The sequence below is a fragment of the Mchenga conophoros genome, linkage group LG6 (assembly GCF_057382185.1).
Source record: "Mchenga conophoros isolate Kocher_MC1m ecotype Shallow Benthic linkage group LG6, M_conophoros_male_GT1.1, whole genome shotgun sequence".
NCBI lineage: Eukaryota > Metazoa > Chordata > Actinopteri > Cichliformes > Cichlidae > Mchenga > Mchenga conophoros.
Window position 1 is genome coordinate 42,455,529 of NC_140531.1, and position 12,500 is coordinate 42,468,028.

Sequence of the window (12,500 nt, forward strand, 5' to 3'; positions counted from 1 at the left end):
AGATTCAGTCGGTTTCTGTCTCGTCCGTCGGCACAGTCTCAGAGCTGCGGGGTCACATGACTGCAGCACAAACATAAACTATAAGAGCACAAAGTCGCACTGGCGTGTTAACTGTTGGAGAAGCGCATGAAAGCGTGTGTCGCCTCCACGCTGCTCCGCCTGTGAGTGGCGAATGACGCTGTGTTTAATGTTTTGGCCTCTTTGTATAAAGTGCAGTTCAGTGCGTTTCCTTCGCCCTGCGGGAAACGGCACAGATGTTTGTGTCCTGTCTGGGTCACAGTCGGGGTCAAACGCGTGATCCTATTACGGAGGCAACAGCAACGCGGCGGCGGCAGTTACACCGTTTGCTGGTCAGAATCTGTGTCAGACGCTCTGCACGCTGCTCAGAGCGGAAACCTCGAGCCCGTTTGCTCGTTTTCACAGCTGTGGGCGATTGAAACGCCTCCGCAGGAACAGGAAATGGGTTTTGACTCCTGTGTCCTCTCCGCAGGTCTGAAGCCTCCGACAATCACCAACCAGAACGCAGCGAAGACGGCGCCCACGAAGTCGAGCCCCGCCGCCGGTCAGGGGCTCGCGAAGCAGGCGGTGCAGTCCCCGTTACAGCGCAGCGGCTCGGCGAGGGTCAGCCGGCTGAACGGCGCAGGTACGAGAGGCCATCTGACTTCCTGTGTTTGTGTGCGAGCGGCTGCCGGGGCGTGGATCACAGCGAGTCGGCTCTAAGGGTGCTTAGCATGAGTAGTGCTGGTTAGTAAAGCTGTGAGGGCAGCTGAGAGCACGCCATCACACACAGCTTGGCCGAGTCTGATCAGTGCTGCCATCGATTTTATACAGTCTGTTGCATCAGTGTGATCATGACTGCAGATGTTTGCTGCACAACATCTGCTTTTTCATTCCTGCAGCTGAAGCGAGTCGCAGGTTTGCATCAGTCACACGAGCGAATAATGACGCGCGTCGCCGGGTTTGGACTGATGGTGCAGGAGGCGGCGGTCTGACATCACTGCATGAACTCTGACACGCCTCCCAGCTCAAACCCGTGCGCTCGCTCTGTGAGTTGATGTTCGTCGAGCTCCGGCAGGCCGACGTTTCACGTTTAGCATCACGCAGCGTCAGAATCACGTCTTAAACCATCGGCCGTGACTCAGCTGCTCTCCTCCCCCTGCATGTGGCGGCTCTCGTCTGGGCCCGGGCGCCTGGCTGCCTGCCTCTGTGGCCGGCCTGGAAGTCTCTCTGGGGCCTGTGGGGCGCCGCTTACTCATAGACGTACTATCAGCCCCATGATGGCTTGATTACCACACACACACACACACACACACACACACACTTCATAAGGGCCACACATGCATTTGATTCAAACCTCTCTCATTGACGCTCGCCACAGCCGTCCTCAGGCGACAGCGGTTAGCAGCGTGGGCCTTTAAAGCTCTCAGTGGCTTTCTGCTCGTTTTGTCTCCAGTGGATGTGGACATTGATTCTGACACGCACGCACACACACACACACACACACACACACAGCTCTGGTGTTATTGGCGCTGGTCTGTCTCGTGCCGTTAGAGGAGCACTGATGTTTCGGGGCTGTAAGGTTTTATGGCTGGTTTGCAGTTTGTCAACCAGCCACATGTTGTGCGCACTCACTCTGCACAAAGATGAAATCTGTCAAACACGCCTGTGAATGAAAATGTGCACAGGTGATTTTTAGGAGGTGGGCGTCCTGTAATCTGTGTGAGTGGAGGTAAACCAGATGTTGGAGAAAGTTCACAGCTGTGTGTCAGGATCTGTTAAATAACCTCAGCCTGTCTGTCAGCTGATGGCGGCGTCCACACTTGGATGCAAACTAAATAAAAGTGGATTCAATAGTGAGCAGAGAGGCTCTCGGGGAACATGGCTGCTTGGTTTTAGTTTTCGCCGTCGGTGGTTTTTGTGGGGACCTGAGTTTCCTCTGAGCCGGCTTCCTCTGTGTTCACTAACCTGGGTCAGGCGTGAGCATCAGCCCAGTTTAACCCAGCTGCAGGTTCTGAGCGCGCTCACAGGAGCAAAGGACAAACGGCGGTCTGATGATTCAGCTGTTGACATTCAGAAGTGTGTCGTGTCCTCTTTGTTCCTCAAGTTCAAGTTCTCCGTCACGTTCTTCACATCTTCAGCTTCTTTCGGTCGTTTAGGAAACGCTCAGACAGATTTGGCTAAAACAAAGACGCCTTTCACAAAGTGTCTGAAAGGCGCCAATATGGCGTGTGTGTGTGTGTGTGTGTGTGTCTGCCTGTGTGTGTGTGTCTGTCTGTGTGTGTGTGTGGGGACGGGTATTAACATCTTTGTGTGGACCAAAATCCTGGTCCCCACAGCATTGAAGGCATTTTTGAGCCTCAAAATGTGGTTTTATTGTCATGGTTACAGTTATGGTTCGGGTAATGAGATGTCCCCACAAGGATATAAATACGTGTGTGTGTGTGTGTGTGTGTGTGGGGTCTCCACAGTGTTTCTTCTGTCATCACGTCTGACCTCGATGAGGTTCATGTGTGGCACGACAGAGACCAGAGGAGTCATGAGGGAGGAGGGAACATTCAGACCCGCTGACTCCTCCCCTCCTCCTCCCCTCCTCCTCCCGCAGCATCCCTCCCCCCCTGTGTGTGTGTGTGTGGATGCTTGTCTTTGTTTGTGTGTACATTCTGGTGACACGCCTCTGTGGTGATGGGGGGGCATCGCCGTGTGCTCAGCAGCTGAGGAGTAATCGTCACCAGGATACGCTCGCTCTCTCTCTCACACACATGCACGAGTATCTCGCCCGTTTCTCTCTCTCTCTCCATCCATGGTTGATTCGCCGTGACCTCGGCGACGGTGAAGCTCGCTGCTATTTTTGGCGCCATTTTCTTCCCGTGCTGGCTGCGGTGCAGGAGCCGCTCTGCTTCACTCCTTTTATTTCATGTGTTCGTGTCGCGGCGGCGGCTCTGTGGCTTTGATGAAGGCCAGATGGCGGCTTAGCGTGCGTCCTCGTCCCTGGACCGAGCGCAGGATCTGATTTTAAAATGCGGCGTCTTGTTTTTCCTCGTGGCTTTCACGCAGATGCAGGCTACAAATCCCAGCAGCAGTAACCAGATTCTGTTTTTGGAGGATTTTTTGTTTTTGAAATTTAAAGAAAAGGAGGATTTCCTCCCGTCCGCTAAAGAAGAAGTGGGTCAGTGTGACCTGCCGCTCAGGACACGTTGAGACGAGGAGAAGAACTCAAAGTGCAGAAAAGGACTGAGTCCGACGGAGGCGCCTCGCACCGAACCATGTTGTGGTCTCCCAGACTGTCGCTGTCCAACTTCCACGTGAAGCTGACGGCTAAAGGACTTTTCCGAAACCTCCAGCTGCTGTCGGGATGCAGGAAGAACACCGTGGTCTTCCACGCAGGTCTGGATCAGTCTCCGTCCCCCGTGTCCTCCCCACATCCACCTCCATCAGCAGCTTCACCCCGTTAGCTGCTTCCATCCCTCCATGTGCTCCACACACCTTCCTTCATCCACCATAGATGCACATGGCAGGGTGGGGCTGGAGCCACCACACCCAAACAGAGGAGCTAATGAGCTGCTTTAATCCTGCAGCCACCCAAAATAAAAGCCCCATCTCTGTAACTGTTTGCCTTTCAAAATAAAACTCATTTTCACCCCCCTCCTCCTCTTCCTCCTCCTCCTCTCCTGTCTTTGTGTGAAGCTCTAATCTTTACTCGTGTGATGGCAGATCAGCCTCAAAGGCCACTTCACCCCCTCCTCCCTCCTCAGCCCCTCCTGTGTTCCTGCACGGCGTCGGCAGCCATTGTTGCCTCCGTGTCTCCTCCTGTGGGGGCTTTCAGCTCGGCTTGCAGCTGCAGTCGCACACGGCTGTGCGTGCGGGGCTTTCAGTTCCAGCGTTGCGGCATGGCGTGATGAATAGCCGTGGCTCCTTTTAGCCCCGATACCCACGCCTGACGGGGCACGGCCACGTGATTCACACACAAACCCGAAATAGCCCAGGACACATCTGGCTTTTACTTATTCAGCCATTAAAAGGCTGCACTGTGTTTGTGCAGGCTGCAGCAGAGCCTGCGCTCGCTCTTAATGTGCCTCCTTTTCTGAAGAGGAGCTGCACGCTGCCAGGGTCTGTGTGTCCGTGCAGCAGGGGAGCTTTTCAAGTCCGTGCTGCATAAAAGCAAAAATCCCTGATGATGCTGCGAATAACCGTCAGCATTCATGCTAGCAGCGCTCAGTGTCGTTCAGCTCTGTACCTCGACTGACCACGAGAGACGTCGAGCTGAATACGTGAACGCGACAGTGAAGCTGGTTCAGCCTCTGATGCGTCACATGCACAAACTTTAAACATGCACAAAGTCAAAAAACACCAGGAAGACTTTGTTGGATGAGCTGTTAGCCCTAAAAATGCAAGTGCAGCTGTGCAGGCTGTGGTGCGGGTGCACAGTGTTCGGTGGAATCGGTGGAGAACTCAGTACATGAGCGGCTGTTAGCTGGGTGGAGGTGAGAGTGGAGGTGCTGCAGTAATGTGCATCTTAGGAATAATGTCCCAAATACACAGCTTCCACCTCCAGATGTGGATATTTTATATTGAACCAAAGAGGTTGTTTTTCGTGTCCAGCAGGGGGCGACTCCTGTGGTTTGGGAACAGTTCCCAGCTTCTTTGCTCGGTGACCTCAGTTGACCTGATGAGTTTGTGCTCTGTCGTAGTTTTCACGTCCCTTTGTAGAAAGCGAAAGGTCGCAGGTTTAATTCTAGGTGGAGACACGGATCCTCTTTGGGATTGGATGAGTAACGGTGGGACCTGTGGCGCCCCCTGGTGGTGAGGAAGCAGTGTTTGGGTCCATCTCCTGCATACAGTCTGTAGTCCAGCAGTGTTTCTGTGGTCCTGTGTAGAATTCAGGCACATTTAGTTTAAGTCTGACAATAGGCTTTTTTTATGGGGGGGTTACCGTGGTTACCGTGGGTGTGTGTAAACCACGCTCAAAGCAGCAAAGTTCTAAATATCAGAGCCCATCATCAGCGGTTTGAGAGCAGCTAGCTCGTCGGAGATGTTTCGTGTGAAGGAGCAGTTTTTATGTTAGGATGTGATTATTTCACATCACCTGTGGGCCGGTCCACTCAGGCTCAGGAGAGGTGAGCCCTGGTTGGTTGGTTGTTTTTGCTCGGTGTGAAGAAGCTGGCGCACGTTTCTGAGGTTTGACTGCTCGGCTTGTCGTGGGTTCCTGAGAGTCTCGTCAGGCTTACTCTGCGTACTCGTCTGTGCTGTGTGCTTTGGCTCGACGGGTCGTTAATCCCTTCATCGTCTCTGATTGTTGGCATTAATGTGGATCGTGCGGTTTGGCCCACGTTCATGTCCTTCTGTAAATATTGGGCTCCGCCTCTCTGACCATCCATCTGAGCTCAGCGGCACGTGTTTGGCGGCAGCGTGTTTTCAGTCTGAGCTCCACAGACCCACTTCCCTGCTGCTCTGCCCCAAAATGTAGGTCAGAGCAGGCTTTAGTCAGCGAGCGCGCGCCCGTGTACGCCGCACAGCGGTTCAGCTGAGGCCGGCCGCTCGTGCGAGCCTTAATCCGATGCAGAGGCCGCTGGTTTCCCAGATGTGGCGGCAGACAAGGATGTGAGAGGATGTTGTCAGGCTCGTTTCAGGCCGCGGCACACGAGTGGCCGATGAAGAGTCTGCTTGGACTCAGTCGTGCAGTTTGATTGGAAACGTTAATTTTTGTGTTTCTGTTAGGAGATGAAAAACGATGAAACCTGAAAAGCATTAATAATAAATTATTATTGCTGAGACGTGTTTGAGCAGCTTGGTATTGTCTGTGGGCTGAGAGGGCCTCCTGCAGCATTTAATGTATTTCTGGCAGACTCTGCTCCTCTGGCTAACCAGAGGGTGGGAGTGTGTGATGAAGAGGTGCTTTGACAGTCTCTTCCTCCTCCTCCTCCTCAGCTCTGTGGAGCCGCACAGAGCTGCAGGACTGAGCTGACCTTCCGAATGAGCGGGAATAACAAGCAAAGGCATCGAGCTTTGTGCCACGTTCATTACAGAGCCTGAGGAAAACGCTGAGAGTAAAGAGCTGCTGTGGTCCTGTCTCAGTGCACGACTCCTCCTCCTCTCTGAACAGGAGTCGTCGTGATGTCCTGAATGTCCAGCAGCCTCTGTGGTGCTGACGTTGACCAGCGTGCAGCAGTGTGAGCAGCGATGATCGTTCAGTTTGAGTTTATTCATAACGCACGTTTTTACATTCGAACATTTTGTGTGTGCGTGCGTGTGTGTGTGTGTGCGTGGTGATGTCATCAGCCTGCTTTTACATCCTCGGGGCGATGGAGTGGGACAAATATGAAAGTTGTTGCTAGGAAACCAGGGAGTCTAATTTGGATGTAAATATATCAGATGGTGGACGCGTGCACCTCGTGACACGCTCTGCACGGTTGTTTCCATGGTAACAGGTGTGCGTGCACTTGTTGGATCATGTGTTGACTTTGAAGGGAAGCTGGTTTCATTCAGAGTTCAACCTCTCAGCACCTGGTGTTTTTGCCTCAGAGTAATCTGATTACATCGGAATAAGGATGGTTGCAGTTGGTATCCTTCGTCGTCCCGCACACGCTCAGTTGAGGCGGCTCATTAAAGATGGACCAGATCTGCTCTGTGACCTGCTGATAATTAGACTTTGGGCTCTGCAGAGGGCACATGCAGGAACTTTGACCGTCAGCACTGTACTCTGATTACTTCAGAGTGAAGACGACTGTTGGTGGATTTTCACAGCTCGGCCCGAAGCCTCCGCTCCTCCCACACATCCCTTTTATTCCTGCTCCTGAGCTTCATCCCTGCGCTGCTTCTCTGACTGTTCTTCATAAACAGACCGCCCTGCTGAGGGCTCACGAGACTCACAGATAATGAGGCTGACGTGACGCTCGAGTGTGAGCTTCTACAGTTTACAGCGTCGCAGCGTTTCAGACACTCAAATTGAATTCGGGGTGCAGAAAGTGCATTTGTTCGCTGCGTGTTCGCAGCGGATTCTCGTGACTCAGCAGGGCTCGTCGCTGTGCTCGGTGTCTGTGATGTGCATGCTAACCGTGTGGTTTCTCTCTCAGTCTGGGCTCAGCGGCTCTGCATGCCTGCCCGGCACACTCCAGGTACAAACCCCTCACCGCAGCACTCGCACAGGTCACCACACACGAGCCACATGAAACAGCAAAGTCCTCAGGAATGTCTGCAGGATGCATGCATCAGCGTCTCAGGACTTTTCTCCTGTTACACTGCAGTATCGAGCAGTTGCTATAGAAAAAACTTGGTTATATACTGCACTGTTTAAAGTAAGGAGAGGCTAAACACACTGTGTGTGTGTGTGTGCGTGTGCGTGTGTGTGTGTGTGTGTGTGTGCGCACCCTTCGGGGACTTTGTACAGTTTGAGTTCATCCTCGTTTGGTCATATTCCTGTGATTGTGTAAAGCGCTTTACAAATACAGGCCATTTACAGCCGACTAGCCTCACTCTAAAGCAACGGCATTACTCTGAAATGATTAATAAAGTAAAACAGCACCAGGCTACAAAGTTCTTACAGCTCAGAGGAAAAAATCAAGTCTCTCTTAATAATTTATATATTTTTATTTTTATTGAAAGGCAAAGATTCAGACGGCCTTTCTTGTGTGAACCCTCTGACTCTGTGACCTCGCCGTTAGATCGAGGTCGTGATTGGTCGGCAGGCGCTGGTTTGTGCAGGTGGCACAGTTCCACCTGAGGTTACCTGTAGCATAAACATCTGTGTGTCAGTGAAGCAGATGTGCCTGCACACAGCGATTAAACCTTCTGCTCCGCCAACGCTGAAAAACAGGAGCTGTGTTTGTCACGTGGGAGGTGTGCTCGCCTCCACTATGAGGCGGAGCTGAAACGACTCGCCGAGAGGCCGGAGTCTGAGATTGAACGCCGGATCTGTTCTGGTGACGGTCCAGCTGACTTCAGCGATGCCCTGCTCAGAGGCTGCCACCAGAGGGCAGCATCTTTAAGGAAGTGCTGTCAGGGCCTGTCAGCGCAGACCTGACGGGCTTTCAAAGTTTGACGTGTGAGAGATCCAGATGTTCAGATGAGTCGCTACAGAAAACACCTGTCGGCCGATCGCTCTCACTGAATAGTGGCGAGGCGTCGGGCATCTCGCACAGAAGCTTCATCTGCAGTCAGAGAGGGAAGGAGAGCGAGCGCGCTGAGAGCAGACGAGTGTCGATCGCTCGCTCTAATTGCTTTGGTCTCGTAATGCAGCCCTTAATGCACATCCACACACACACACACACACACACACACACACACACACACACACACACACACACACACACACACACACACTCTCCCATGATGCATTGGTTTCAGCAGCAGGGCGTGTGTGTTTCTGTGTGTGTGATTGTCGTCAGCCTGCTGTGTGTGTGTAACTTGAGTGCGAGCAGTGTTTGTGCGTCCGTGTGTGGACACCATGCTGAATGTCGCACCCGCCGCCCGCACACTAAGAGGTCGTCGCTCTCTTGCAGTGGATAAAAACAACAAGCCGCGGGAGGCGCCGGGGAAAACGCCATCGCACACCGGCAGCAGCTCGCAGACGGCAGCATCCACCGGAGGAAACAACCAGAACCTGCAGCTGCCTCCGCCCGACCTGGTACGTGTGACACGAGCAGCGGCGTCAGGGTTGCTTCTGTTTGACGCATCAGCAGCTGAGACGACTCCTCGTCCTCTCGCACGATGAGCTGCGTTTGACTCTAGAACCAGTGAACGTGTTGTTAGCGTGTTGTTAGCGTGTTTGTAATCTCACTGTTTTCCTCCCGTTTGTGTAGATACCAGATGACGTGAATGCTAACGCACCAGTGGCACCAGTTCCTCCAGTGCCTGCCACTAACGCCACCAATACTGCCACGTCAGGAACCGCCGGACCCTCGACTCTCGGTTTGAAAGCGAGAACCGGGCCACGATCCGGCCCCAGAGCCGGGTCTCGCCTTCAGGGCGCGTCCAGAGCTGGCAGCCATGGAGGCGCGGTGGCGTCGGACGGGACGAACGGCATCAAACAGAACCAGAGCAAAGAGCAGGCAGAGAAGAAGAACCAGGCCATCGCTCAGCTGAGGAAGCTGCTCGTGCAAGGGAACAAAAGAGTGGAGGCTCTGGCTACAGTCATCCAGCATCTCTTCACGGAGGTACAGTCACACCTGCATTTACACAGCAGTGACGCCACCTGCTGGTCGGTTTAGACCTCAACAAACCCACATGCATCAGTTATGAAGCAGTTTATCCCCCGCACAGCGTAGCAGAGGGCGACGTGGTCCTCACAGACCAAACTGTTTGTTTGAGACTGACTCACTGCTGCCTCTGCTGGACGCTGCAGGAACTGCTGCGGTTGTTTCTTTACGACACTGCATGCTCACAGTTGGAGAGCGCTGCCCCTCGTCAGGCTTCTGGAAGTACTCAGAACAAAGGGGGCTTTAGAAGGACAGGACTTGTTTCCTGTCACATGTTACTGGCGGTGATGTCGTTTGTGAAAGTCTGAAGAGCTGATGGCGTCTTTTAACTGTGCGCACTCTTTGATTTGTTAACTGCAGCACAGCTGAAGCGAGGCTGTGATTTTGTTATGAGGCGTCAGATTCTCTTCGAGCTCTTCAAAGGCACCACAGGAATATTTGCATGCAGGTGTCACACAGGTAACGGACTCGTTAGCGTGTTTCAGGTCAGGAGGGGGCTTTAGCGCCTCGTGTGATGGGGGCGGGTCCTGCTGCGTGGATGTGTTTGCACATGTGAGCGCAGCGTGGCTTCACGAGGTGAACGGCCCATCCCGTCCCTCGCCTCGGGCAGAGCAGGGCGTCACAGCCTGTAATTACAGGTCACTCAGCAGCGAGCGGTGACGTCGCCCTGCTGATATTTAAGGTGCTGCTGGAGATACTCGCAGAGGAGGAGGAGGGGGCGGAGCAATGGCTGTTTTTAGAAGGAGGCAGCAGGGAGAGACTCGCCACGCCCAGCTGTCATTAAGAACAGCACATGATGCAATGGAAAGATCCTGCTCACACGCTCCTGCTGATGGACGTGTGTGTGTGTGTGTGTGTGTGTGTGTGTGTGTGTGTGTGTGTGTGTGTGTGTGTGCCTGTTGTAAGTGCAGTGCTTGCCTCAGGCTGAGGTATGGAGTGGATGCTGAACTTCCTTCGGTCCTGATCACACCGCGCACGTCCAAGCATGCAAACCCCCTCAGAGGACTCTGAGTCGGCGTGTCAGCCAATAAAAATATAATCATGACTGAATGATTCCAGTTTGAGATGCGTGCAGCAGTGATGTCACTGACCCCTGAACGCAGACGCGCTGAAGGCGGTTATTAAACATTTCAGTGTTGCCTCTGAGTCTCGGCGAGCCTCGTCTCCTGCCGCTCGGCGCTCACAGGTGACGTCGCTGTCCAACGTGGCTTCACAGCACCGTAAAAAGCAAAACAGGAGAAACGATCATTTATTCCTGTTTCCGTTCAGTAGTAAAATAAAGAGCCGTCGTCCCGTTTCAGCTGTCCTGTCATCCACACACAGCAGCCACGCCCACGCCTTTTAACCATTACTTCCTGGTACGCGTTGATGTTGGTGGACGCTGATGCACGAATTGAGGAAAACGTGAAACTTTTACATAAACGGTGCAAATGTCTGTGTTCGTGTTACAAAGTCTTCACCCTGAAGGATTCTGTGAGTGTCTGCGAGGATTTATTTTATTTATTTATTTAGGACAGTGCATGTTAATGAACATACATGTAAAAAAAAAAATTACATGAATGTAAACATGCCAGATTATAGCCGAAGGCTAATTTCCATCTGTTGTCCTTAAACATAAAAAATAGACATAATAATTCATAACAATTCATCATTCATTCATAATAAAAACTCCATCACCAAACTTACACATACACACCATTCTGTTCCCAAATAAAACATTAAAACTAGACAACTCATACATGAAGGCTGCTGATTGGCTCAGACCAGCTCCAGGATGCGTCCGTCAGAGTCCAGGATGTGGACGGTGTGTTCAGTAAACAGCCTACAGAGGCATTCATGTCTCTGCTCGCTGTCGTGACTCTTTGTGTTGAACCTTTGTTGTTCTCTGTGCGGCCGTGTTGTGTTCGGGGGCCGAGCACTAATGCCGTTAATTAGACACCCGGGGGGTCGAGAGGCGCTCGTAGCTCTGCTTGTTTTCCTCGCTGTACATTTTCTAACTTGACTGTACTGTTGCACTGATCCGAGAGCTCGGCCTGATGAAGCACAGCTGTCCTAAAGTTTCAAGCTGAAGCTGTTGTTGGCCTGGAGTGTCTGCGGAGCGAGCGGCTCATAAAACCTGTTATCAGCAGGAAAACCTGCACACGAACGAGAGCGCGCTTACATAACCCCGTCAGATTTTTGTGTTGGAGCATAAACTGCTCCGGGCTCCTGTCTGCCTGGGATATTGATTAGATGGGAGGCCTGCTGGGAGGTGCTGGTGAAAGGGGGAGTCATGGGTGGAGGAGGGGGAGGAGCAGGAATGCAGCAGCTGCAGCTGAAGCCCTGAAGCTGTGTGTTTGTTATCTGAAGCATGAATGCCGGCACTATCTTATCTGCCTGCACACTTGAAAGGTGACTGCTGAATATAAACAGAGCACTTAACGCCAAGCCCCCCCCCCACGCCGCGGGGGGAGGCGGAGCCGTTTGAGCTGCACTGGAAAAGCGTGTGTGTGAAAGCACGCCATCCACGGTTACTGACGGTAAACAAAACTAGACTCCCGACTGAAGCCGGGGGGGCGGGGTCTAACTAACTCTGTTAGAAGCTTCTTTTGCGTCGCTGCTGTTTGACAGATTTTTATTGTGTTTTTATTTTAAAATGTCAAAATATTAGTTTTTAAAATCCTCGTTCGGTCACATGGTGCGATGGGCTTTTATTGTGACGCCAGGAGGAACCGTCTGTGTGTGGACGGTTTGTGGGGTCTGATAAAAGACACAGACTGTATATAAAAGATGTCATGGCCGTCACACGGGCGTCTCTATGACACCGGGTCAGACTGAGGCTACAAACTTCAGTCACAGGCTTAAAGCACAGAAGAGTCGCCCCCTGCTGGCCGTGCAGGTCTAAGGCATTTTCACGTTGCCATCTTTTTATACAGTCTGTGCTAAAACCTCCCGAGCGTAAGTGTTTTGGTCTTTGTGCACTGAGTGCGTTTCATGTCGGCTGCTGTAGAAACCAGAATCGGTTTTATAGCCACTGAAACTGGACTAATTAGTCTTTCTTTAGAGCTTTGTGGTTTTTAAAATATGTCCCAGCTCTGCGGGAAACTCCCAGATAAATGTAACGCAAAGTTTATACGGAGGAAAAATGTGAAGCTGAAGACAAAGAGAGGCGTGATTTAAACGCCGATGCTCCGGTCCGGTGAGTTAACGACTGATAGAGCAGGAGAGAAAGGCAGATAAGATTAAAGATATGAAAAGAGGAGGGCGGTGCAGAAATAACTCGCATTCCTCCATCAGACGGGAGGAGGAGAAACAGATGGAGGGGGGAGG

At 52.3% G+C, this 12,500-nt stretch overlaps 1 protein-coding gene across 7 annotated transcripts in view; it reads left to right on the forward strand.

Annotated features, from left to right (window-relative positions):
- LOC146573377 (uncharacterized) overlaps nt 1–12,500 on the forward strand; it is a 56,108-nt gene that overhangs the window by 33,666 nt on the left and 9,942 nt on the right. For 5 of the 7 annotated variants that reach the window (XM_085278185.1, XM_085278186.1, XM_085278184.1 and 2 more), the window contains 3 exons: nt 491–643; nt 8,496–8,620; nt 8,796–9,149. In XM_085278185.1, coding sequence (XP_085134311.1) covers nt 491–643; nt 8,496–8,620; nt 8,796–9,149 — 632 coding nt within the window. The remainder of the gene's footprint in view (nt 1–490; nt 644–8,495; nt 8,621–8,795; nt 9,150–12,500) is intronic. The other 2 variants (XM_085278188.1, XM_085278190.1) reach the window with 1 other exon arrangement.